General features: G+C 39.8%; 1 protein-coding gene across 2 annotated transcripts; it reads left to right on the top strand.

Moving 5' to 3' along the window:
• On the top strand, positions 1-27,975 carry POC5 (POC5 centriolar protein). Of its 2 annotated transcripts, XM_078884411.1 has the most exons (12): positions 1-139; positions 1,580-1,706; positions 4,590-4,739; positions 5,308-5,507; positions 8,040-8,216; positions 8,807-8,911; positions 10,007-10,186; positions 18,474-18,636; positions 19,679-19,830; positions 21,170-21,322; positions 24,452-24,655; positions 26,251-27,975. In XM_078884411.1, the coding sequence occupies exons 1-12, from the start codon at positions 53-55 to the stop codon at positions 26,419-26,421; spliced, it is 1,869 nt and encodes a 622-aa protein (XP_078740537.1). In that variant the 5' UTR covers positions 1-52; the 3' UTR covers positions 26,422-27,975. The 2 variants fall into 2 exon arrangements, with proteins under 2 accessions (XP_078740537.1, XP_078740543.1); XM_078884417.1 differs by lacking the exon at positions 21,170-21,322.

Here is a 27,975-nt window from a genome sequence, read left to right as displayed (position 1 = left end):
AGTCCCCAGATTTACCTTCCTGGAGAGACAGGAGTGGTAACGCTGGGTTAGGATGTCGTCGGGGGAGGAGAGCTGTCGGCAGTCACCTGTTATACCTGGAGAGAGTGACCGAGGAAGCTCCGTCTCATCCGACTTGCAGGTAGTGTTTTTAGTGTTTCTTAGCTCACCAGATGTGTAGGTTTATTGATGGTTCGTTGCATAACTTATTCGTAAGCAAATGTGCTTCAAAACCAGTTAATAAGACGTCAGCAATTACTTTTGCAGCTGCTGCATGGAAATTAAATTAATTATCAACACCAGAGACAGCTTTCTGCTGTAATATGGATAATAAACACTTGCTGACATATTTTGCAACATGCATTATGTGGTGGTGTCTGTTCCAATTTCAAATTTGATAGCAACAATAATACTCACATTTAGATGAGTTGTAAAATTGCACTTCCCAACTTAACTGTACTTTAGTTTCTCTTGTAGATGAAATATTGTAATCTAAATCAATTTAATAGCAAGTCACATTGTTGATATAAAGTACCTTCCACGTTTGAGGTTTTAAACACTTTTATGAAGATTCATGGATTTTCCATTAACCTACTTTGACTTTCCATGCTGTATAGTGTATAATACATGAGATTTTTCACATTAACTTATACAATAAACTGCACTTCAACTATATTAATAGAAGCCGTCTTGCAGTATACACTTGACACATTGAACATTTGCAATACCATTTGTGGGCTAGATGCAGGCAATTTTTGTACTTCGTACAAGTGTTTACTGTAATTGTAATGTAGTAAACAGTGGACCTGATTAACTGCATTAAATGGAGGTTGAATTGTATTTAAGCATGCGTAGCTCAACATGAAAACAAATCAGCCTGGACACAGTCTGGCCACAGATGACAGTGGGAACAGAGGAAGAAATAGGGCAATGAGAAGTAAGGCTATGGTGGAGAGTGCTTGGATTATATTTTTAACATTTGAAATAGCATTAGTCTTATCATCAATAACAAATATATTGGCTGCGTTAAGTAAGTTTTATTATTCAATGTACAATGGAGAAAAATAGAAGTTTTTGGGTTTAAATGTAGGTGTGCATCATTGGGATAGTAGTTCCCTTTGCTATACCTACCCCTGCCTCATTAATGTGAATAAATGTGTACCGCAAGGTTGGCCAAAGGTTGCTGTCAATTATGTTTTAAGTAATATTTAAAATATATATTTAGGAATGTTAAATTACTATGCATCTACTATAAAAACTCCATGTAGTATATTTGGTAGCACAGAAATGTTCTTACTTGTAAGGGAATAGTATACTGCATTAAGCTTGATAAAATAAGTAAATATGTGAAAAAATATTAAGTGTTCACATTATTATCAGACCTCCCTCTAAAGTGAACAACCATAATTTCCATGTAATTTGTAGCTAGAGAAATGGAACAACATACACAAGGGAAAACTAAAACCCAAACGCAATATGAATTGGAAGGCATTTGGTAGAATTGCCTTGGAAATCAACACGTGTTAAACTGTGGAGTGCAATTCAGGAATGGTGTTTCTCCTTGTGGACTTGTACTATCTAGGAAGAGTACGAGGAGCTGTTGAGGCACGCTGTGGTGATGCCCAAGTGGGACGCCACCAGACCCCTTCCCAGACAGCGCGTGCCGAGTCGTACTGTGGCCACACTCACCGAGGACCAAACCACACCAGGTGTGACCTCCGGCCCCTGGGCCACGGTGACACTTTTAAAAAGGACCTGGCTATGTTTAAGGGGTCAGGCAGTTGCTGTAGTGGCTCAGGTATCATTATTAAGAGCCTGTAGACACACCGGCTTGCTGCCATGGTTTAAAGGGCATACACTTGATTCCGCATAGGGTACATACGGTAACACACAACTGTGTAGTTTCATGAAGTGTGAATTGTTAGTCTCATTTTCATATATTTAATGGTGTTAAGTGCATGCTATTCACTCATGTAAAGTACTTATTTGCTAACGTTCTAAGTGCTATAGATAAGTGAATTACATTTTTGACTAGAGATTTAATGCACCGATATAGTAAAAGTTTACTTAAATAATTGAGCTTTAAATACTTTGTTCTACAAAAATACATAATTATTTTGATATTTTTGTTCAATGATTGTTTGTGCAGAGTGCATGAACTATAGAATCGTATTGTATACAGCAAATCCTTGCCCATCGCAGGAGTTACATGCTTGAAAATAGCCTCAATTTGCAAATCAGCGCCCCGTAAACTCTAAAGGCAAATGAGAAAACTAGAGTTTGGTTCACGGTTTGCAATACGACATCCCCTCCTTTTGTTTGGTGTTACCCTACATCAACCCAAACTGTGAAAGCTAAACCCACGAGAGGAAAGGGTTTGCTGTCTGGTAGTATTTATAAAGCACAAGCAACAACAATATTTGACAACATGAGCTACAGTTTTCTGCCTACTCTGCCTCCATTCCTATGGCAGGCAATGCAGATTAACAACCATATTTTTCAGTTTTGCTGGTTTATCAGGAGGGCAGAATAGGGCTCAGTTTTGGCACTTTGTAGATGTGTATGCGCCTTCACTATTTGAGGTATACAAATGCAACCTGGCTAATTTACAGTAGATCGAATTGCACATTTTATGAAAAAATAGGGATGATTTTAATGTTCAGGTTATGTTAGTTTTTCTCTGTCAAAACAATATTGTACGTTTTGTTTTGTATAACTTGTTTTTCTTGCCATATTCATATACATTGTCAACCGATATTGTACTCCGCATCTTTGTATAGAATGTATTGAGTTCTCTTCTGGAGCCCAATGCATCAATAAAACCCGTGCAAGACTTTGGTCATACTTCCTATCTAGAACTCAGTGCATCAGCAGAAACACGTGATATTGCTAAATGGCTGAGAAATGACATAGACCTTCATCTGAAAACCTTCAGTGATATGTATTGACCTCTAGGATGTCTGCTTTAGCAGTACAGATTAATTAGTGGTTTTACTCAGCATTTACTCAATAAGCCATTAGAAATGGGGAAGGTAAACTTTAGTGGAGCTATTGTTATATTTTAAGTCCAGTCATTCATTGCCAGGATGGGGTCATCTCTCAAGTTGATGGCCTGTTTTATATTGCTTGCCTTACTTATAGTCAAGCCTATGATCTGGGTGGTGCTCAGTATGTGCTAGTCTTCCATTAATCGTGTTGTCTACTACAATTCATGTCTGGTAATTGTAATACTCATGAGACCATAGGTAGATTGTTATATGCTACGTTGTCATGGAACGGCCCTGTCATCTAAATATTTTCAAAATTATCTGCATTTGTTTAAAAATAGTTAATGTGGTGATTGTATTTTGCTAAAGAGTATACTTTGCTCCAGCTCTTGAAACACATACTCTGGATGAAGTCATGTTCCCTACAAATTTAAATCACTCATTGGAGAAAAATACCAAAGCTACATGTTACTCTTCAGCAGTTTCATATTATCATAATTACATTTTGAGTATCTTTGCACGGATATTGAGTTCCTTCATGAAATATACTAGCAGAGCCACATGTGGCATTGGTAAATTAACCTGAAATGACAAGACATTTATCTTAAAAGGTTAAATGGTTTTAATACAAACTCTAGACTGTACTATTTTTCAAAATAACTACAGAAATGGGGAAGGTAAAATTAAATGTAAAGATGTACTTTTGTTGTATTTTAAAATGTTGGTCATACGAGTGTGCACATGTGTGTGAATCTAACCTGGTGCCTCATGGGCTACATTTTGCTAGCTTTAATGCTTAGGAATGTAAATACAAATGCTTTGTTCCTGGTTGACTGCGATGGTGAGGCACCTCACCATGGCCTGAAACTCAAGCACTTGAAATGTAATATTAAACATGTAGATCGTCGATAATTATCTGGCGGCTTTGGGGGGAAGGGGGCACCGGATTTTTAAAATGCCGGATAATTACATCATTATTTACATTGGCTTGTTTTTTAGCTGTTGTATAAATGTTTTTTTGTGTTTAGAATTTGTTTACTATATGAAATTGGCATAAATAAATATACAAATAGACAAATAAATATCCCAATGTAAAAAGTTACTTTATTTACTGTACCATACTTACCACTCCAATATCGAAGACTGCACGGGGTGATGTACGTACTACGCTGTTATTTCAACGACATGTATATGATGATCGCCGGACTGTTGCGAATGCCAAATTATGCGAACTTCTCGCCGGATCGCACTGCGTATTTTTTTTTATCACTGGTTATTAGTCATGAAAAATGTTATATACGTGCAGTATTTTCATTGTTTAAATTGTTATATGTATTGTATAATGTACTGTATATAATATTTAAAGCTGAAATCAATCATCGCTACTTTTGTTACGCACATGGTGCCAACACATGGTGCCGATCGCAGGACTGTGGAGCGGTTTTGACGGATCGGCCCAGGACTGCCACATGATTAGATCCAGATGATTACACATCTTTTGGATCCTACCAAAGACCACAGCTGTTCTGTTCCCTGTTGAGTCTTATTCTTTTTCTCATGTAAATGATGTACACAGTAACCTACAAATTCTGTATCTTTTGTCAGCACTGGCTATGGAAGAAGCAACGCAAGGCAGACAGCAGCATACATCGTCCACCTCTGAAAAAACAGCACCAGGCAATGACAATGTTTCTTCATCCGTCATCCGACAAGAGCAACGAGAGAATGGCTCTGAGCCACGAGAGTCTGCACCCGGTACAAAATGCACTCCGAGTTAATATCCGAAGGCACATAACATTGCGGTGTTGTGCTCATTATATTATCCTGCCAGCACTAACTGATGCATCTTGTTCAACAATATTACATTTATAATGTGTAATTGTCGTGCAAAGAGATGGAGTCACTTGGAAATGCACAGTCTTTCTCAGCTCTTTAATATAAATAGTATTTTGCCAATTAAAATTGAAATTACTGTAACATAAATGTCATAAGTCTGCTAACTGAAACATAAAAAATATGATTTAAAGCTTTCGTGACTGCAGGGATTCATATTATTGGTTCTTTCGGTAAAGTCACGTAGAAGGGAAACAATAAAATAATAATAAATGGAACAATAAAATTCTCGCGACGTTTTGACTGCAACACAAGCAATCATCATTTTATTATTTTATTGTTTCCCTTCTATGTGACTTTACCGAAAGAACCAAGATTATATTTAAAATATGAAAAACTTAATTGCAATTTCTCTAGCCACGCAGTTATTTGGAAGAATGTGTAGTGTTGAGCGGAATATGTTTAATCATCTACGTCACATCCCCCACAGTGCCCGTTCCTCTGGCAAGTCAACTGCTTCTCCAGACCCTCGGCAGGGTCTCTCCAGAGTCGGAGGAGACAGGAGGACCCACACTGCTTGGTCAAGACCCCCACTTAAACCAAGATGAAGTTAGAACCCAGCCACTCCTCCCAGCTGACAAATTGGAAAGAGTTGGGGATATACTGGACACTTGGTATTCCAACCTCAAGGTACGAACATTGATAGTAAACCATGGAAACTTAAACCAAAATAATATTTGTATGTACCCCATCTAACTTGACACCGAGTTCAAAAGCTCCGCATATGGGCCCTTAAAATGTTTCTCAAACCTTATGTACGAAAATGATTTTTTATATAACGGATAGTTCTCCCATTGTATTCATTGAAATGTAGTTTCAATGTGAATTGTAAACCAATTTAGCAAACATGGAAAATATGTACACTCTTTCAAGTATTGAGTACAATGCTGAAGTTGAAAGTAGAAATGTTACTTTACAATGGGAAGGACAACACAATGTTGATGGTGGCCTCATTACTCAATGCAATATATATAATCCACTTATTACTTTTAAATGGGAAATATTCTGTTCTATTAATTAAGTTGTTACTATCTTGACTTAAAGCTTTCGTGACTGCAGTAATTCATATTCTTGGGTCTTTTGGTAAAGTCGCGTAGAAAGAAAAAAAAAATATCACGACGTTTCGATCGCAACACAATCAATCGTCATCAGGTGAAAAAATAGATGTAACCACCTCTACGGGGAGGGTTTCCACACAACTATTAGATCATGTAACAAACGTCGAGACAAGAAGGCTCGTCTGATTGAGTCGCTCAACTCTCCGAGTTACATTAATGTCTCACTAACACAGCCACCGTTGCTCGTTGGCCTTGTGGTGTTGGTTTTCGGTTTTGCTACATTGACATGCTAATCTCTCACAATACAATGGCCACCTCCACAGCTTCATCGTCGTGGAGGAGCTCAGCTCTCCGATCTTACATTTACATGCAAATTTCATCTCTAGCTCCGCCCACTTCGCTTTTGACCCTTGGGCTTACACCCATCTCAAACCTTTATAACACCCTGCCTCAGCAGCGCTCCCACTATAATTGTTTTCCTGTATCAGTAGCACTCCCACTATTTTTTCCCCTGATGACAATTGCTTGTGTTGAGATTGAAACGTCGTGATATTTTATTATTATTTTTCTACTTACGTGGCTTTACCGAAAGACCCAAGAATATGAACTTGTTACTAGTAAAGTATCCAAATATGGTGTCATATACAGTATTAAACATACTGTTATCTTTGTAATATAGGTCCATGTCATGGAATATTATTACTTCAATATAACCAGCTAATAGGAATAATATGCTGATTACATCAAATTATAAGAGGACTTTATGGCTGTTTAGTGACATCGCGGATATCACTGTGGTGCCGGCCCGAGAGAGGCACGGTGTGCAATGTACTCGCATCGCGGACATCACGTATGTAGCGACATCGTGGATGTCACTGGGTAATGCCAGCTCTCGCGAGGCACAGCGTGCGATGCACCATCATCGCGGACACCCCGTAGATGGGTGTAGTACCAGCCCTAGAGGGGCCTCGGGGAGCGCTGGGATAGCGCTCAGTGGCACCACGCATGGTGTGCAGTGCTGACTCCTACAGGAGGGAGTGTGAAAGTCAGCCATGGGATGAGGTTTCCCAAAGCCATGGCACTCTGGTTGACCCTGGAAGGCATGTGACAAGTAAGATCTACACAGGGGTCCCAGGTGGGGGCTAGGGGGTGGTCACCTGTCGGGGTGAGATCCTACAGGAAGGGTCAAGAGACGACCCGAGGTTTCTCGAAGGTGGTCGTGGCCAAGGGCGGGGCCAGCCACGACTCAGGAGCATATAAACCGGGTCCACACAGGGACTGGGGTTGAGCGTTGCTGTTGTCATCTGAAGATCTACGATTTACGTTCTACATCCAAGGAGTCGCCAACACGTGGACATGGACCCAAGCCAGGGTCCTGTCCGTTGTAGCTACTCCCAGTAACTAGCGTAGTTAGCCTGGTGGTCCACCACCATAGGTTATCTGGTAAAGGGGCAGTAACCCCTTTGTGTTAATGTGTTGGTGTTAATAAATAGGCGTTGCCTCCAAAGAGTACGTCTGTGACTCAGTTGAATCCACTACATCTGTTTTAAAGATGAGGTGTACATGCAACTTGGAAGTTCAGAATAGAATGTTGCGAGAAAAAAATTGTAGATTTAACCAGGAATATAAGGTTGTGATGGTGGTCAACATGTTCTAGGATGGAATATGACAGATAACTGAGATAAGCTTTCGAGTTAATACCCAGAGGCCAGTAAGAGTAAGATATCAAGCCGGATGATGGAATACTTAAGAGGCGGCAGACCTTGGAGGCCAGGTGTTGACTTCTGTAGTGATGGGATCTAACAGAAGGGAGAAATTATAAGGATTAATCGCATGAATGACATTACCGTTACTGACCTTGATTTTAACCTTTTATACCAATGTGTTCAATGTTAAATGCAGGACTGGGTTAATTCGACATTGAGGCTCTAATTTGAAAACATATATGATTTGAAAACGTGTTCTATGTGCTACAAATGTGACAATGTTGATCACCGCTTGGCTGTTTCCTAGCCGTCAACTCTTTTACTGCAACCTAACAATCATGACTGCAGTTTAGAAGTCATTGTATCTGTAACTGCAAAATTATTTGTCCTTTGTTTAGAGAAATGTTCTGATGGAGCTGGGTCAGTGGATGCAGTCCATGCAGCAGGAATACAAGAAAGAGGCTCGGGAAGAGCAGGAGAGGCATGCGGCTGAAGTCGGTCAGTTACATGCCCAGTTGGGTGACCTACGCCAACTGCTGCACACCTTTGACAAATCTGTCAAATGCAAGGACCAGGTGAGGCTAAATGTTATAAGGCCTTGTTAAAACTTGACAGCACCACATTATATCGATGTCGTAGCGATGTGTTCATGAGCTGGATGCATATAGTTGTATTTTGCAGCAAAATGCATAAAAATATATCAGCCAACAAAGTGCATAGAATAACCTCTGTAAAATGTGTATCTTGTGATGACTGATTATACATTCCCCATTTAAATTTCCATCGTAAAACTATGTACAGTCCATAGAGTGACACCTTAGAAACACTAACTTCTCATTCCATGTATTATGTAGTTCACTGTATTATATTAACCAGGCTTAAACATGCCATCGTTATTGCAAAAACCTCTAACTTTGTTTAATGTTTTGAACCTTTTCAAGGAGCAGTCAAGTATTTTTTTCTGCACACCTTAGGCTAAGTCCAAACTTGATTTATAATCGCCAGTCCAAACAAAAATATGCATTCTGCAGCCATATTTTATTGTAAAGATATTGATTGCATTGGTGTAGAAAATGTATTAAACTTTTGATAAGAGGTATTCCTTGGTCCACGATTGGTATACGTTTCAAGATGATTTATTTGGAAAATGCTTTAATTATCACAGGTGATCTCAAACCTGACAAACGGACTGCAGAAGGAAAAGGAGAAAATGGAGAAACTGCGGGCATTCACACACTGGAGGCTTCGACATGCAGATGAACAGCAGGAGGTGATTTTCCAGATTTCGTGCCATGTAATTACTGTTGCATAATCAATTAAACCCCTTCAGTGATTAATTCCTGGGCCCAAATTATCATTGTAAGGGGGGATGAGAGAGGCTCAATATGATTTGTGTCTTTTTTTGTAAGTGACCTTTTTTAGAAATCAAATGTTGTATTGTTGATGACACATTTGATAAGACATTTGATTTTTCAGTAAAATTGGGCAGAAGACTTAAAATACTTAGATAAAACGATTCTTTAAATGTTCTCCTATAAATTCCTCTACCCTATTTAAAGCATATGAAAGTCTCCAATTATCCTAATATTTCTCAAGAGCCTCTAATCTTTTAGAAATTATAATTCAGCCCAGGAATTAATCACGAAGTGAATCATGTTCATGATGATTGTTTAATTGACCTCATTGCAACAGGGCTACGCATAATGCAGTGTGCCAGCAACATGTTCTAAGTTGCTTGTAATACAAATTAGTTATATTCTTGGTTCTTTCGGTAAAGTCACGTAGAAGGGAAATAATATAAATATATATTTAAAGATATTTTATTATTATTTTATTATTTCCCTTCTACGTGACTTTACCGAAAGAACCAAGAATATGAATCCCTGCAGTCACGAAAGCTTTAAATCAAAACAAATTAGTTAATTGAGTAATGCATGTCTGAATATTGAAGGGTTTGCCTGTTAAACAGTAGCTTCTAGCAGGTAACAATTCATATGCCAATTTACAAACTATCAGGAAACCACTTTTATTTGACTCTTATCAGGCCCCATGGTGTAAAGTGCAGTCTCCCTCTCTTATTCACTGTTTCTCATCTCTATATATGCTTGCAATGCTTTCAAAGTATTTACTGATACATAAAAAAATGCAACATATCTTGCGTGAAATCTTGCTTTATATTTATTTTCTTGGAAAGCAGCATTTGTTATTTGTGCATGTGCACCACTGCCACCAATAGTTTCAGTGACGTTCAACTGGTTGCAAAAATCTTGAAAATAATAGGGCTTTTACTTTGGTTGAAAAACAAGACGTTGCCAAAAGGAATAGTCGTATTGTTCAATCGTATGTGTTACTTGCCATTGTTCAGGTGTTTTGTAGCCGCCTGGCAAGGCAGCACTATCACCGAGCGCTGACAAAGAAAGTGTGGGCCGCCTGGCACTCGCTCGTGGAGATACGCTGGCAGCAGCGTGTGGAGCGCGCATGCCAGGCCCGTGCGCAGGAAGTTTGCATCCAAGTGGGCAATGACTACGAAGCCCGCATCATTGCGGTATGGCAAAAATATATAAGAAACTAACACGCTTGCTAAATATGTTGTTATTTTTATCTTTATCACAGGTACATATTCATAATAAAGATTGTTGGGTTAGATCGTGTTGAATATAAATGTGTCGTTAACCCACCACCACCCGTCACAGCCAATTAGTAAGGTTTGTCACGTAAATAAAACGTGCCAATGAGCTTACCACTTCAGCGCATCGGTGTGATGGTGAGTAAACTCACAAAATTTTCAATTGAGTGTGACATTGCCGCTGGTGATTACAACCAGCTTCATCAGGCGACTTGCCAGAATTGTGAAGTCTTCCTGCTTCCGGTCTTCAAAAGAGCAGTGTGATGTCATCACTGAGCTTAGGTATCAAATTAACAAGTAAATATCTCTGATGGGATCTTAATTGTGTGGAGTGGTGGTTAGAGCTTTGCACCACGACCCCTAAAACATGAAGTCAATTACTCGCGACGGCTCACATTGTTGGCGAGTGACAGCTGAACCGGTGTAGCTTCCCTCGCCACCCCTTTTCGTCAGTCCATATTGACCAGCAAGGTGTGGTATGATCAAACAATCTCCACAACTGACATGTTGTTGGGAGGCCTTCATCCAGCAGTCGACTGACAAAGAGATATTAACTTCTTGTGTGGGGTTTTATTCTACTAATATAAATGGAGACGAAATAGAAAGTTTGTTCATTCTTAAACATTTTAATCTGTTTGCTAAAACAGGATGCTTATATTCGTGACCCAAGTGTTAAAAGAAAATGAATTATCTTGACGTTCAACCTTCCTGAAAATGTTTTGAGATTAGGTGAGGCTTTACTTTTTATTCATGACTTTTTACATGCAGTATTTGTCTAATCGATGATGTTCATATTATAACAACTTGAGTCACTTTCACTGATTGAATAGTAAGCCCTATATTTGTATACATTTAAATGTGTCCTTGTAATGCTTTCAAAGTATTTAATGACATTTTAAAAATCATTTTTTCAATATCGATTTAAAGCTTTCGTGACTGCAGGGATTCATCTTCTTGGTTCTTTCGGTAAAGTCACGTAGAAGGGAAGTAATAAAATAATAAAAATAAAACATAATAAAACAATTCTCACGACGTTTCGGCCACAACGCAAGCAGCCGTCCTCAGGCGAAGAATGAGAACATTATCAAGCTAGGAGCTTATATAGGTGTAGCGAGGAGGAGCGCCTTAACAAAAGAATGTGCATATGAAGAGGAATTTAGCATACCAATGGGCAATGCATAGGAGGTGGGCGGAGGGGTTTCAAAGTCGCATTATGCCCATGCATTATGCAGGATCAACAGCACCACGGGGGGGCGCAAGGAACAGCGTTAATAAAGGAAAGGAATGTTAGTGATATGTAGCTGCATTTGCCAAACAACCACGTAGAAAACCAAAGTGAAAACTACATTAAAAAAAACTAAAATATAAACTGATACTTACTATACTCTACAATAAGCTGAGTTACTAACAACAAATAATAAATTACAATTCTACGTCGTAAGAAGTATATAATATACTTCCATCTAAACTTTATTCTCTTAGCATATACAGTACTATATACTGCCATAGATAAACCCAACATTAAATTATATACTGTATTGCTGTAAACCACCCTATACTTTATACATTTTAATATAACACTATGTATTATTTAACTCACCCTAATGTGTATCGAAATGGTTTATTACGTCCTTCCAATGATTGCTAAGCCTGAATCCATCTTCTCGGTTAAAATTGTCTCTGTGTTTGTATATGTGGATCGCCTCATGAACGAATCTCTCATGATAGCCAGATGGCTTGCAGAGAACCTCCGTCTTGGAGAAGTCAATGTCATGTGAGCCCACTGAGTTGTAACAGTGGTCTGCCACGGCTGAGGTGTTTGTCCTACCGTGTTTTAGATCAGCTTTATGTTCACGAATGCGGTCTGAGACGTGTCGTTTGGTTTCCCCAATGTAACTGCTACCACAGAGGCAACTTAGTTTGTAGACGCCAGGGTACTGTATGTCTGGAATCACATCTTTTACAGACGGTACCAGATCACGGATTTTATGTACTGTGTTGAATCGGACCTGGATCTTGTGTTTAATCAGGATTTTGGAGATCTTTTTTGTGACCCCAGCAATGTAGGGTAAGGTGATGGTCTTGAAAGGCTCCTCAACAGGATCTTTCTTGATGGTTGGAGTGATGGCTTTGCGGATTGTGTAGTCGGAGTAACCATTAGCTTTAAGAGCTTGGCGTACGTGTTTGAGTTCACTGGAAATGTGTTCATGGTCGGAGATGCATTGGGCTCTATGATATAGAGTCTTGATGAGGGAATTCTTCTGGGATGGATGGTGGTGGGAATCCGGTTTTAGATAAGCATCCGTGTGGGTGGCTTTCCTGTAGACAGAGTGGCTCATTGAACCATCAGGTCTCCTTTTGATTAGGACATCCAAAAAGGGTAGCTTGCCATCATTTTCGACTTCCATGGTGAATCTGATGGCTGGGTGTATGGAATTGATGTGGTCGAGAAATTGGTCTAGAGCAGGCCGGCCATGTGGCCAGATGACAAAAGTGTCGTCTACGTATCTCTTCCATAAGGTCGGGCGTAGAGTGGCAGTCTGGATGGCGTCCGTCTCAAATTTCTCCATGAAGATGTTGGCTACAACCGGAGATAGGGGGGAGCCCATTGGGGTGCCCTCAATTTGCTTGTAGAAGGTTCCATTCCAGGTGAAGTATGTATTGGTTAAGCAGTGTCTCACCAGGGGGGGTACCCCAGCATTTAGTCCTTGATGAACCAAGTCTTCAATGATTGCGATGGTGTCAGGCACAGGCACCTTGGTGAACAAGGAAACCACATCAAAACTGACAAGCAGGTCGTCTGGGGACAGGGCAATCCCCTTGATTGTCGATACCAGGTCAGTAGAGTTTAGTACTGCAGAGGTGGTTTTTCCAGTGAAAGGCCGTAGGATTTCGGACAAAAAACGAGCCAGTTTGTAAGTGGGGGAGTTGATAGTAGAGACAATGGGACGAAGAGGTGTATCTTCTTTATGTATCTTTGGCAAGCCGTACAATCTTGGTGGCCTGGCTGCAGAAGGTTTCAACGAGAACTGTTTGGTCTGATCAATTAATGCGGTTGAAGCAGAGATGATGTTGTTGGTTTTGGAGACGAGGCTGTTGGTGGGGTCTCTTTTTATTTTTGTATAGCTGCCATCCTCTTCATATGCACATTCTTTTGTTAAGGCGCTCCTCCTCGCTACACCTATATAAGCTCCTAGCTTGATAATGTTCTCATTCTTCGCCTGAGGACGGCTGCTTGCGTTGTGGCCGAAACGTCGTGAGAATTGTTTTATGTTTTATTTTTATTATTTTATTACTTCCCTTCTACGTGACTTTACCGAAAGAACCAAGAAGATGAATCCCTGCAGTCACGAAAGCTTTAAATCGAAATTTAACCGCCTCTACGGGGAGGGTTTCCACATAACTTTGAGATCCTTCAACAAGCTCCGGGATAAGAAGGCTCAGCTAATCGAGTCTCTCACCTTTCTGAAGAGATGCCGCGACTCTAAGGTAATACCAAACGCATTTACACTAACATCTGCTGCTGTAACTTCTTCTAATGCGAAACGAATTCTGTCTAGAACTAGCTTAGCTCTTATCTCAGAGAAAATCAGACTTACGCGCACCGAACTAGATCAGTTAGACAAGACACTCTACAAATCACACTTATCTTTGAGTGCAACAATGTCCACATCGGATTGGGAACACGTGGAAAAAATGACTGCCTCTTCAGCTGCGGCTATGTCGACTAAATGTAAGGACAACTTGATTTCCAAATTCAACCGCCTCTCAAACAAGAAACCGGACCCACACATTGAAAAGCTAGATGTTAACAAAGTCGTAATTAATCGCAGTAACAGTCCTATTTCTGAAGGTTTGAAATCCGTTTTAGCTAAAGGACTAAACTTTGCAGTCACACCTAGACACATACCAGTTAATGATATAATTGCTCGAGTAGATGTAGCTCTCGAAGGGCTTGAGTCACATCGCTGCAGACGTAGCAAGATCTGAAATCTCTGTAACCCTCAAAAACGCTAAGATGCCAGCTAGCAACATCAGCAAAGATGAGCGTTTTGAATTAGCTCAATTAAAAAAGAGGGATAACATTGTCATCCTCTCAGCCGACAAAGGCAATGCCACTGTCATCATGGACAAAATAGAATACAACAACAAAATTCAAGAACTACTCAACGATGGCAGCTATACAAAAATAAAAAGAGACCCCACCAACAGCCTCGTCTCCAAAACCAACAACATCATCTCTGCTTCAACCGCATTAATTGATCAGACCAAACAGTTCTCGTTGAAACCTTCTGCAGCCAGGCCACCAAGATTGTACGGCTTGCCAAAGATACATAAAGAAGATACACCTCTTCGTCCCATTGTCTCTACTATCAACTCCCCCACTTACAAACTGGCTCGTTTTTTGTCCGAAATCCTACGGCCTTTCACTGGAAAAACCACCTCTGCAGTACTAAACTCTACTGACCTGGTATCGACAATCAAGGGGATTGCCCTGTCCCCAGACGACCTGCTTGTCAGTTTTGATGTGGTTTCCTTGTTCACCAAGGTGCCTGTGCCTGACACCATCGCAATCATTGAAGACTTGGTTCATCAAGGACTAAATGCTGGGGTACCCCCCCTGGTGAGACACTGCTTAACCAATACATACTTCACCTGGAATGGAACCTTCTACAAGCAAATTGAGGGCACCCCAATGGGCTCCCCCCTATCTCCGGTTGTAGCCAACATCTTCATGGAGAAATTTGAGACGGACGCCATCCAGACTGCCACTCTACGCCCGACCTTATGGAAGAGATACGTAGACGACACTTTTGTCATCTGGCCACATGGCCGGCCTGCTCTAGACCAATTTCTCGACCACATCAATTCCATACACCCAGCCATCAGATTCACCATGGAAGTCGAAAATGATGGCAAGCTACCCTTTTTGGATGTCCTAATCAAAAGGAGACCTGATGGTTCAATGAGCCACTCTGTCTACAGGAAAGCCACCCACACGGATGCTTATCTAAAACCGGATTCCCACCACCATCCATCCCAGAAGAATTCCCTCATCAAGACTCTATATCATAGAGCCCAATGCATCTCCGACCATGAACACATTTCCAGTGAACTCAAACACGTACGCCAAGCTCTTAAAGCTAATGGTTACTCCGACTACACAATCCGCAAAGCCATCACTCCAACCATCAAGAAAGATCCTGTTGAGGAGCCTTTCAAGACCATCACCTTACCCTACATTGCTGGGGTCACAAAAAAGATCTCCAAAATCCTGATTAAACACAAGATCCAGGTCCGATTCAACACAGTACATAAAATCCGTGATCTGGTACCGTCTGTAAAAGATGTGATTCCAGACATACAGTACCCTGGCGTCTACAAACTAAGTTGCCTCTGTGGTAGCAGTTACATTGGGGAAACCAAACGACACGTCTCAGACCGCATTCGTGAACATAAAGCTGATCTAAAACACGGTAGGACAAACACCTCAGCCGTGGCAGACCACTGTTACAACTCAGTGGGCTCACATGACATTGACTTCTCCAAGACGGAGGTTCTCTGCAAGCCATCTGGCTATCATGAGAGATTCGTTCATGAGGCGATCCACATATACAAACACAGAGACAATTTTAACCGAGAAGATGGATTCAGGCTTAGCAATCATTGGAAGGACGTAATAAACCATTTCGATACACATTAGGGTGAGTTAAATAATACATAGTGTTATATTAAAATGTATAAAGTATAGGGTGGTTTACAGAAATACAGTATATAATTTAATGTTGGGTTTATCTATGGCAGTATATAGTACTGTATATGCTAAGAGAATAAAGTTTAGATGGAAGTATATTATATACTTCTTACGACGTAGAATTGTAATTTATTATTTGTTGTTAGTAACTCAGCTTATTGTAGAGTATAGTAAGTATCAGTTTATATTTTAGTTTTTTTTAATGTAGTTTTCACTTTGGTTTTCTACGTGGTTGTTTGGCAAATGCAGCTACATATCACTAACATTCCTTTCCTTTATTAACGCTGTTCCTTGCGCCCCCCCGTGGTGCTGTTGATCCTGCATAATGCATGGGCATAATGCGACTTTGAAACCCCTCCGCCCACCTCCTATGCATTGCCCATTGGTATGCTAAATTCCTCTTCATATGCACATTCTTTTGTTAAGGCGCTCCTCCTCGCTACACCTATATAAGCTCCTAGCTTGATAATGTTCTCATTCTTCGCCTGAGGACGGCTGCTTGCGTTGTGGCCGAAACGTCGTGAGAATTGTTTTATTATGTTTTATTTTTATTATTTTATTACTTCCCTTCTACGTGACTTTACCGAAAGAACCAAGAAGATTTTTTCAATACTTTTGACAGTAATTTGCTGACCTCGTTGGCAGGTTACTTATATCCATTACACTATTATTTCAATATGATGGTGCTCAATAAAAATAGAGCATTTTAAAGTGTATAAGCACGCAATAGTTCCACCACTAGGGGGCCTGCAGCAACTTGTATTCCCTTATGTAGCCACCACTTTTTCAGCTCCCATTTCCACAATGAGCCCTTTTGTGTCACTGATGTAACACAACTTTTCTTTGTATATTTCTGCACTGGTTTTTTTTTTAATGCTGTGGTATCCACCTATGCTTAAAATAAGTAGGTAAGGATTTTTTGTAAAGCTATGAAAGAAAATAATATGCATACATCAATGAATATGTTTGAGGAAACACGTGAGATGCTTACAGAACTAGGCACAGCAAATAATTGTCCTTTATAAATATATGTAAGAGCAAAAGGAGGTCAAAATGTGTAGGTTTATCTCTGCAGTGGCACATAAAGTTCAGAGAAGAATTCTTCGAAATGGCCAATCTTTTGAACAGAGATGAACCACAAGCCCTCTGTAATGATTGAGAAACATTGGTTAGCCAAATGAAATATAAGGGCACCACGGTGGCGAGATGCTAAATACCTCGCCTGGTATGCAGGATCATGGGTCCGATCCTGTCCTGACACCTGGTGGATATTTGGAGTTTTTTCAGGTCCTCCAATTTTTACCTTCCACATTTAGAAATATGCGTTTAGAGTATTTGGCTGCAATACAATTACACTTGATAAGCCACTTCGTTGAGCTATTTTTTGTGGCCAGGTTGCTTCTGAAAAAAGAGCTACATAGCTCATTGGGCCTTACCTGGTAAAGTAAAAAATAGTTTCGTAGTAATTTTCACAAAGCAGAATGCTTAAAATCTGAAGAGGGAAGTAACCTTCGAAGCTTAGAACATTAGAAAAACCAGCATATATATTTTAGGGATCGCTGGAGTGTGGTATTTAGCCTACAGTATTCAATGATCCGTGGCCAGCAAATGCGGAAGGGACTGGACATGACAAAGCAGCATGCATTAGAGAGTGGCATAGAGTGGAGAGCATTTGCCATGAGAATCGGAAGAAAGTTGTTGCCCAATTAAACAAGAACGGGGATATAAAAGCATGTTGCACTCTGGATGGATAGGTTTATTGAGCATTTTATGGAAAGTGGTCTTCCAGACATTTGTTGAAAAAATTAAAATAAGCAGATTAAAATGGTGCTGCATAAGGGATCACCACTGATGGTTTATAGCATGTATAAGTTGACCATTTATGAATTTACCTGATGCAAATCTAAGCAGTTAGAATAGACATTGGAATAGTTTTAAGTAAGGACCAGTCAAAATCAAGAAACATGTTGAGGAGGTAGGTTTTCATAAGATTACATACATTCCTTTGTATAGTATAGAGGGCAAATGTAGTGTGACGTTACAGGTGTTTGAGGCAGGGGAAATGTCTGTTACTCCATGAATCCTAGAACTGGGCAAGCTTTCGGTGTTTGAATATACATGCCAGGAATCTAATGGGTGGGAGATGTAAACAAGTTGGAAGTTTGCATATAGAAGGTGAAAGGAAAGGATTGTAGATGTGATTAAGAAAAGGTGGTGGCTGTAGTGAGTGGGGCTCGTGTGCCCGGCGGGGAAGATCAAGTTACTAAGGGAGGCATTGGAGTGGGCACCCAAAGATTTGGTGGGTTTTTGAACAGAACCCCTAAAGGTTGTGTTCACTGGAATAGTTGTGGCATCCAGCAGAAGGAGCAGGAGGTGATGAGAGATGTTGTGGTATGGAAGGCATTGCTTGCGGTTACCTCATTAACTTGATTGGTTATTTATAATGAATAGTTGAACGAGGCCTTGGTGGAAGCTCAGGGCAAGATGGAGCAACTGCAGGGAGAGCGGGAGCACTACAACGAGGCGATGAAAAAGGCATTCATGCGCGGCGTGTGTGCTCTCAACTTGGAGGCCATGAGCATGTTCCAGGACAACGAGCGCAGATTAGAGGCTGGTGAGTGCAGGAACAGCACCTGTACACACAGATTGATCTGGATGAATTATGGTGGAGTTTGTTGTGTCTGTGATTAAGATATTGAGCGAAAGCATGATTTGTCATCATGATGGAGCCAATCCTTATCTATGTTCAAAATTTAATCAATTATCAGCTGCGTGGCAAGCTTTAGTGCATTTGTGGAAAATACAGTGCTGACGTAAACCTAATTGTGTGGGCCAGAGCCAAGCTACACCCATGCTGCAGCATCTTTATAAACTTGTAAGCAATGACCATTACCTTGTAAGTGAGTCGGCCTACCTATCCAGATGGCAGGCAAGAAAAGACCACCATTGGAACCTCCTTTGCCAGTAGCAAAATATGATAATTGGTTTTTTACCCTTTTATCTGGAAACAAAACTGACACCTTTTTTTTGCTGTCTCGGGTGTGGACCAATCAATTTGAAGGACAGTGCATACATTATCAGAGTTGTATTTTTTGTTTGCATTCCGACCGCAGGTATTGTGGTCAATGCAAACATGACTCCTTGTAAAAAAGGTGTCAGTTTTGTTGCCAGATAAAAGGGTAAAACACCAATTATCTAGAAAAGACCAGTTTATGGAAACTAAACTGACGTGACAAAGGTAGTTTCGGTTTGGTGTTCTCAAGTGGTAATGTGATCGCCTCTGTCAATAACTACACTGTTTTCTTTTTTTTACCAATAAAATACATGTTTTTTTTATAATTTTAAGCTACTTTTAAACATTGCTGAAAACATAGTTAAAATGCAGAACATTGTTCTACTTCGCTTTCATCACCCCATCTCGGGAAAATGTGTCCTCATTGCTTCAAGTCTCATTTGGTAAGAATAATCAGGGGCAACGGTTGGAAAGGGCAGGGTCTGCTTCGGTACGTCGAGCAGCTGGGATCATACTGTACATGGTGCCATTATTATCCCAGCACAGGTTGTTGTTGGCCTGCTAAAAATGAGTCAAGAAATGTTGAAGGATCATAGGCTCTCGTGTAAATGATGGCCGGATGTTTGGGTGGCGTGTTGTTTAGGTGTGCATACAGCACCACATTTTGGACCACCTGATAGCGGGAGTGCTGCTGGGGGTGGTGGACCCTCAGATGTTCAATTCTCTCAACAAACCGACTTCTCTGAGGGTGGAGGTGCAGCTTTGGCTGAGAACAGCTGTGGCCGGGAACAAATGGTAAGTTGTCCTCCTTTACTTGAGGCAAAATAATGAATGATCCACTGGCATGAGTTAGGGATGTAGTGAAAATTAAATAAATTGATGTGCTGTAGTTAAACATGTTTGATTCGCTTTCTGTAAAAAAGCAACTTTAAAAGAAAATGCAACCCAGAAAATAATAAGGTATTATTGTGTTAGCAAACATCATTTATCCATAGCAATGCATCGATTATAATTTATTCCTTTTAAAAAAAAGCAAGTAAATTACCTATGGAATCAACACAGCCATCCCAGGTTTAACATGTCCTGGTGGGCATCGACTTCCATTCGCTTGATATGGCAAATTCCCACTGAGCATTGCCATGCATGTGAAGAGAAAATTCTGCTCCCACAACATGTAGTGGTTACAGCATGTACAATGAGTGATACATTATGATGATGCTCCTGAAAGGCATGTGATCATCATTTTATTATTTGTCATTAACAAAGCTCAAAATGTACGACAACCTTTTTTGGCTTTGGTTAAGTTTGTCGTATCCATGTTGGAATTGAATTTAAAAAATCTAACTTTAAAGCAATTTTAAATAACTCTTAATTCTCTGCACTGCAGGGAAGCAAATTTGAATATTTTGCATCGTATTTTTCACGTCAGCTTTCCATTTTTTACAGTTACCATTGACAAAAGATCCAAACTTAGTGACACTTAGAGCCATTGTTTACATTGGTGAGAGATTTAGATCCTGGTTGCTTTTGTGGTTTTTGCACACTTACACCTGAATTTTTGGTACATCCATTTAAATTCAGTCTTCCAAAGAATTATTTGTTTATTATTAAACACTGCTTGTATATCGTATTCATGTCCATGTAAAGCACTGTTATTTCAACATGCACAATTTGACTAATCCTTCAGTTCATCATATTCCATCGTGAATGCATGTCATTGATTGCTGTATTTATTTCTTTTACAGAATAGGGATTTTCAAATCATATCGGTCATGTGAAATAATTGGCATATGCATGATTGATTTTATCATATGGAAGCTGCTCACCATTTAAGCAGTACTTTAATGTATTGAGTCGGTGATGTTATTCTGACAGAACTGAACATTTCCTTGGAAAAGTTTCAAGCTCGGTTGGCAAGACCCTCTGATATAAATCGTATAAATCACAGTCGCATACCAATTGATGCGAGTGTGATGTATAAATGAAAGGTAATTCTTGGAAATACTGACAGGGAGGAGGAAGAAAAAAACACAAGTTATGAAAGTTTTCCTGGCTTTCCTTGTGAACAGAACACATAATGAAGGGCTTCCCTCTGATTAAATAAGGTATTGATTGAGTGCATGGTTACTTTCAGGTATCTTTACCATTTGCTGCTGGTGGCTCGGTCACCTGCCCAATGCATGCTACGCTGCTCACAGAAATAAGTGCACCACCAAGCCATGGTACCCCAACCCTCGGAGCTCCACTTCTTGATCATGCGTCGGTGCGAGCGTCTTCTGAAAAAAATGTAAACACCGATTTGCATTTCTGTCCGAAAGTCGATTGTGTACAACGACATCTGCCTAACACTTGCATGTTTTCATTCTGTATGGACATTCAATGACGTAATCTAAATTCCTAACATGTACCTCGGTATACTTTTGCTCGTAACTTTTATATTTAACTAAGCATGTTTTAACACTTTTTCCCATCTAATGTGTTCTGTTGGTGTAATATGAGCATTTATATGACCATTACTTGCTTGTTCTACCCAACTTTAGATCTTGTTCTTTTTAACACCATTAGTAATGTTCACGTGCTTCTCAAATTGGTTGAGCATCTGTCTAGTGAAGAGGATGAGCAGGAAGAGATGTAATAGTCTGTAGAATGTTTGATTAGTTAGAGTTTTTGTTTCAAGGAATGTGATAATGTAAGGAAAATATTAACACCATTAGCCTTGGATGTTGACCAAACAATGAGTGATTTGACAGAAATGAATCAATATCGTATCGGCTGAGAACCTGTAATAATGTGATTAAGTTATCAGCTAGTATGTATCCCAGTTCTGATTCAGTCCTACCCATTCATTGAGTGCCTCTATCTTTGAAAAAAGTTGCATAGGTATTTCGCATAGTAATATAAAAGTCCTTAACAGAAATGTGAAATCCATAACATAGGTTTTTGGGTTAGATCGTGTAAATATATAGATGTCGTTAAAACCCGCCACCACCCGACACAGCCAACTCGTAAGGGTTGTCACGTAAACGGAACATGCCAATTCGTCACTCGTACAACACACCGGTGTGTTGGCGAGCCAAGCCAGAACATTTACAATCTGAGTATGACGTTTCGCCAGTAATTACAACTAGCTTCATCAGGCGACAGCCAGATTTGTGGAGAAGTCTTACTGTTTCGTTCCTCATATAGAGGCGCAGATGTGGTGACCACACTTCTGCGCTCTTGCACAATGTGGGGGGGGCGGGATTACTTAGGCAACGTACATTATGCATGTGCATTATGCGAGCCCTTTGAAATGTGAAAGTTTAGATGTGTGAGATCAGCTAAGTTGTATAATATATTTATTTCTGAAATGCCACACAGCAACCGTTGTAATGAAGCTAGTAGATAATGCCAGAACAGCAATTAATCACTTAAATACTTTCAGATATACCGGTCATTCAAAGATCACACTCATATGTAGATGTATATATACACTAGCATGTATATTTACAGGAAACAAAGACAGACTCGACTCTACCATCCGGTATTAATGATACGCCCATAAACTGACAATTCAGAGCTATTGAAGTAGTGTTTCCAGTTTTTAAACACTGCTTTTTCCACGCACCTGTCACTCCATGCAACCCCAGTGACAGGCACTGTCCTAGGAATGCATGTTGGTGCATGCTTGTTATATCCAGTGCTTTGGAGACGAGACTTGGTGGATTGCTGAGATCAGTGAAACAGATTGACGCTATACTGTATTTACTGTTTACAAATATGAATTTAACGTACATTTGAACTGCCTGCAGTTAGGTTTTTAATGTAATTTAGTTGTTTTATGTATTGCTAGCCTTACTACCTGGCTTCGCCCAGGACTTGGATTGTTGTCTAGGATTAATTTCATATTCCCTTATATTTCACTGAAAAACCCTGAAAAAAATTGATGCTTGCAAGAAAGAAAAAAGTCGAAACAAATAAATTTAACTAAATCGGATATTTTTCACTGAAGGAAATTCAACCTTAACCCACTTACATGTAAGGTCGATTTAGGCAACTCGGGAAGGGAATGACGCGGCGAGCTGAAAATAGTCGCGCTCCCTTAGAAATTCCAGACAGCGTAAAGCTGTACAAGTTTCATGACGTCAGAGCTCAGTGTTCGAGAGTTTTTGCTGCTTCACACAAACAGATGTATTTTCTGCTTTATATTTAAGAGCGAGCTGAAAATGGTCGCGTTGACTTAGAACATCGAGACAGCTATGCCGCGCATTTGTGCGGGATACACGGCCTACGTGGAGGGTTGGGGGGGGATGCGTGACGTCAGTAGGCACACTGTGCAACGCTGCCGCATGCGTGCGACATCACAGCTGTGACGTCACCGCTCACTTGCCGTGCAAAATATATCCATTATTGCGCCCCCCCCCCCCCCCAAAATACAAAAGTCTATTTTTATACTTTTTGCATTGTGTACAGTCTGGAAGCTACCCACATGCCAAATTTCAAGTTTGTTGCATGTTGGGAAGTATGCTAAACATTTTGAATAGACACACATTCACAAATTTCCCTTTTATATATATTGATTATACAATATTGTAATTGCCACACCTCAGCTCCATGCTGTGTTTGTGCGATAGTCCAGCCTAATTGGGCCCTTGCTCTCGTGATGCCTGATGTCAGAGGGGACTTCTGGAACTGTCAAGTTGCTGTAGATGTGAATCTACCTACTAGAACTAAACAGCTCCATTAATTTTTCTTAAGTTTGAAACCTGAGTTTTATTAAAGTGTAAGTTATTGCAGATATCTCATGGGTAATTGCTCGGCAAACATGTAAAGATTTGTATATACATTTTTTATATGAAATACTTTTGACAGGATGATTCCAGAATTCTTATTTTGGTTGGATTTAAATGAAAAAAATACTATACATAAGATATCCCTCATTGACTTCTCATCAAATAGTGCTTCTTTTATATTACCCAAAAATGTATAATTGGCTGAGTTGATCCCAGACTGAGATTTGAACTCACAAATGTATTATTGAGTCACACCCTCAAACTACAGTGTCAGTTGGCTGGATCATTTATTTCCACCTGTATTACGGATCATTGATTACTGAGCAATAATAGAACTTGGTGTTAATGTGCAAAGCTTTGTGGTGCCACGGTGGCGAGATGTTAACTACATCACCTGGTATTGATCCTGATGCCTGTATATTTGGAGTTTTGCATATTCTCCCCCGTGGTCGCGTGCATTTTTAGAAACATACGATTTATTGTATTTGGCTGCTATAAATTTCCACGTGATAAGCCACTTCGTTGAGCTATCATTTGTGGCCAGGTCGCTTCTGAAAAAGAGCTATGTAGGCTCAGTGGGTCTGGCCTGGTAAAATTACAAAAATAGTTTAACAAGTGGCACATGTTCCATCGTCTTCCTCCAGCCACCAGCACGAGTCGTTGGTGGTAATCAGCAGAAGGCAGGGCGTCCTGCGTCAGCAAGGCCTCCATCATCGTTTCCAGCCGAGCGGCTTGGGCGTGCAAGCAGGACGGCAGTGGAGCCTGCTGCAAGATTTGGCCGGGGCATGGTGGGGCTGGCACCGCCAATGAGCACAGTTGTGGTTGAACGGCACCACCCGGTCACAAAGGTGCGTTGGGGTCATAGGCTGAATAGATTGTGGGGGATTCTTTAAGCTGTAGCAGGAGAATTTAATCGACTCTTAAGACGTAAATTAGTCCATGTAGTCCAGTGCATTTACATTCTCAACATTGAGCTCATGTACATGAAATTATTTTTTTTTGCACGGATGCTTAGCAATTTGTGCTGCTGAACTATTAGTATTGTAAGGGTCATGTTCAAAGTTTATAAGCAAACCAGATCTTAATTTAGAAGAATGTTCCAGTACTTTGCAAATGCATGTTGCTTAAGCAAGTTATTTTCTAATAACGGTAATATATGTATTAGATTATGAAAATGGTTATTACCAGCGCAATACTGCAAGACTTGAATAATTGATTACGTTTGCATTTTATTGGACACATACACCTGTACGAATTTTAAAACCTCAACTACCCTAAATCTTAAACATCCTTCAATAATCAAAGGTTCTATATTGAGGTTCCTTGATTGCCTCTCACCTCTGAGATACTGGGTGAGCAGTCGCCTGTGGTTGAATTGGGTTCTGACATGTCGCGGGAATTGATGGGCTGAGCACAGTTACTCAAAAGTAATTTTAATGTCTGTTGTAGAAATACGTTGTGGCATTTCACAGATCACAGAACTATTTTAATACTATTGAATGACAGTGGTGTCACCTCCAAAAAATATTTCTGCAACATGTCGATTTTTTTGTCCAGTAGTAGCAAATAAAAATAAATATATAAAACATTCCAATTGTGAGAACCAAAAGTTTAGTTGATTAACATTCAATATGCAGTGGAAAAAGTTACACCATATATCTAAGAGGCTTATAATGGAAAAAGTAGTTTAGTGATATCATCTGGTTGGGGCTGTTCCTTGACATTGTGATTTTCACAGGCTGCGGGAGTTCTAAATTAACCTTATTCACCTAATGGCGTGGTACCATTATCACAATGTCCTGAGGTGAAATAAAAAAAGATTTCTTTACTTGAATAAGAGTGATTGAGTCTCTAAAATTGGAGAAAAAACTGATTACATACCCTAATCAGCATGCATATGTAAGAACATCCTGGATAAATGTCAAACCCAGCTACTGCCATTTCTCAAGAGTCTTGTGATATTAAATTTCATCTAGTTCCACAAAATGTGGAACATGTCAGAAAAGTAAAATTCGTGATCAGTATAGTTACAAAAAGTAATGTAATTACAACCAAAGACCAATCAAAAATTAAAACATTCCACTGAATTTCATGAAGAGGAGTAAGACCAGTATGTAGAAAGCAAACAAAAGCAATAACATGATTAATTGTACTAATAGTAACAAGATTACTTAATTATTAAAGATAAAATAATCACATTTTAGTTAACTCAGTTGTGTAAACATTGTATTTTTTGCTGACGAGTAGTATTTTTTAGTATTAAGTTAACTACATTTTTGGAGACACTGCTTTCCACTGTCTCCAAAAACTGGGCGTCTCATTGCCACGCAGGTTTACGGTGCCCACCGTGACTGCAAGGGTACATTACAACCGCACGGGCACGTGAAAAAAACAACGGATGACCGACAATGTGGCATTTCTTCTGTTTTTTTGTGTGGCACAGCAAACGGTAGGGCACGCCACGGCCATGCGACACCCACGTTCCGCTTCGGTGCCAGTCGAAGCCGGTGCTTCAGACGGTAAAGCGCCGGGGCCCGGCGCAAAGGGTGGCGGCGGCGTTAGCGGCGGAGCCCTTTCGTCTTCAGGCGCACACACCATCAGGGTGGTGGATTAACAGTGGCGTGTATACAGCTTGCGCTCCCTATCAATTGCAACACATCGTACACGGAGCAATAACTGTTTAAGGTCTTACATTTATAGTCTGTGCTTGTCAAGTTTTCAGTTTCATGGTTGATTTTCTATGTTTTTTTAAATCGTGTTTTTTCCTGTATTTAATTCCGAGATTTTACCATTTCTTGTTAACTTTTATAGTAGAACAACTAATGTAATGACCATGCCAGCTTGTAATGTGTAAGATTGTGACGTAAACTTTTACAGGATTTACTGACAAAGCGGTCATCTTCAAGTTAAATACTTAAGATTTTATGTAAGATTTGACATTTTAAATGTGAAATCTGACATGTTTCAGTGATTGTGCCGTTTTTATTTAATTCATTTACAGTACTCAATCCTTTTGATGGAATGAATTCTGTTTAAGATCATAATGTAATTGTTTTTTATTAAACAAAATTATTATTTCAAAGGCATTTGCACATTTTCCATATTTAAAGGTAAGATTAAATATTTTAATTTCTGTAAAACTTTTCTTTCAAATGCACAAATTATCCACATTATTTTGTTTAATAACTATGTAAATATAACTGCTAATCCAGGTTAACCTTTTCTAGTTTAAATAAATGTAACTTGTAATATTGATCATTATCTTTATCACAAAAATTCAGTGGAAGCATGAACTGTAAAACAAATTTTAAGGCACTTATACCAACATGGCAAAACAGTGATGAGGGAACTGTATTTGGACTTTTTACTCCAGTAATGTGATACTTCAATATTTTATCACAATGTATACTTCCACAACTTTGTTTTTGTCATTTCCCCCATATTTATTCTGATTGTGCTATCACAACATGTTGGTAGACAGTATAAATTCCGATCCCTCCCAGAGCAGTACAACTTCTAATATTGCCGAACAGTCCACGGAAGTGGATATCACAGCTCTACTTCTGATATAATTTCAAGTGACCTCCTGTCCACAGCCAGTAGAGGGCAGCACTTCTCACTTGCACTGTATATGAAAGCAAGGTTTGTTCCACGTCGCTCATACCTTATTTTAATTCAAGGCTGGAATTTTGCCAAATGAAGTACATGACCAATTTTAATGTGGTGGCCTTTTGTGCAGTCATTAGTGACTGGGATAAGACAATCAACTCGCTACACTTGAACCAATTTAATCACAGGCAGCTGTCTGGATTTGTCCACAACCTCGGCATTCGTAGCTCAGCACTGGCATCTTAGCCACTCGGCCACTTAGCCACTCGGCCACCTCTGCACTTATCACATTTTAATGGAAGTAAAAAAACTTTAATCGGTTGGGCACAATAAATATGTTCACGTGTAACATGATCCCTGTATTAAACTGATTGACATTACCATACAGTTAGTGTCCATTACAATAAGTTTATACTTGCGTGAAAATAGCACCGTATTTGTCTTGTAACTTGCTCAGGCTGCTCTCCTGAGCTTTATGCTATTAATCCCAGCATGCTTGTCGCTCTATATATTTTTACGTGTGTTTCCCAAAGTGTGTTTATATTGACTGGAAATTACT

This window comes from Lampetra fluviatilis, chromosome 3, assembly GCF_964198595.1.
Source record: "Lampetra fluviatilis chromosome 3, kcLamFluv1.1, whole genome shotgun sequence".
Taxonomy (NCBI): Eukaryota; Metazoa; Chordata; class Hyperoartia; order Petromyzontiformes; family Petromyzontidae; genus Lampetra; species Lampetra fluviatilis.
The sequence above is the reverse complement of the archived record's forward strand: the minus strand, read 5'-3'. Positions and strand labels throughout refer to the sequence as shown.

Bases quoted from the DNA above. Each gene is read 5' to 3' on its own strand.
- POC5 (XM_078884411.1), top strand. From the start codon at position 53: ATGTCGTCGGGGGAGGAGAGCTGTCGGCAGTCACCTGTTATACCTGGA. The intron at 4,740-5,307 runs GTACAAAATGCA...CATCCCCCACAG, and splicing joins GCCACGAGAGTCTGCACCCG to TGCCCGTTCCTCTGGCAAGT. The intron at 24,656-26,250 runs GTGCGTTGGGGT...TGTGTGGCACAG, and splicing joins GGCACCACCCGGTCACAAAG to CAAACGGTAGGGCACGCCAC.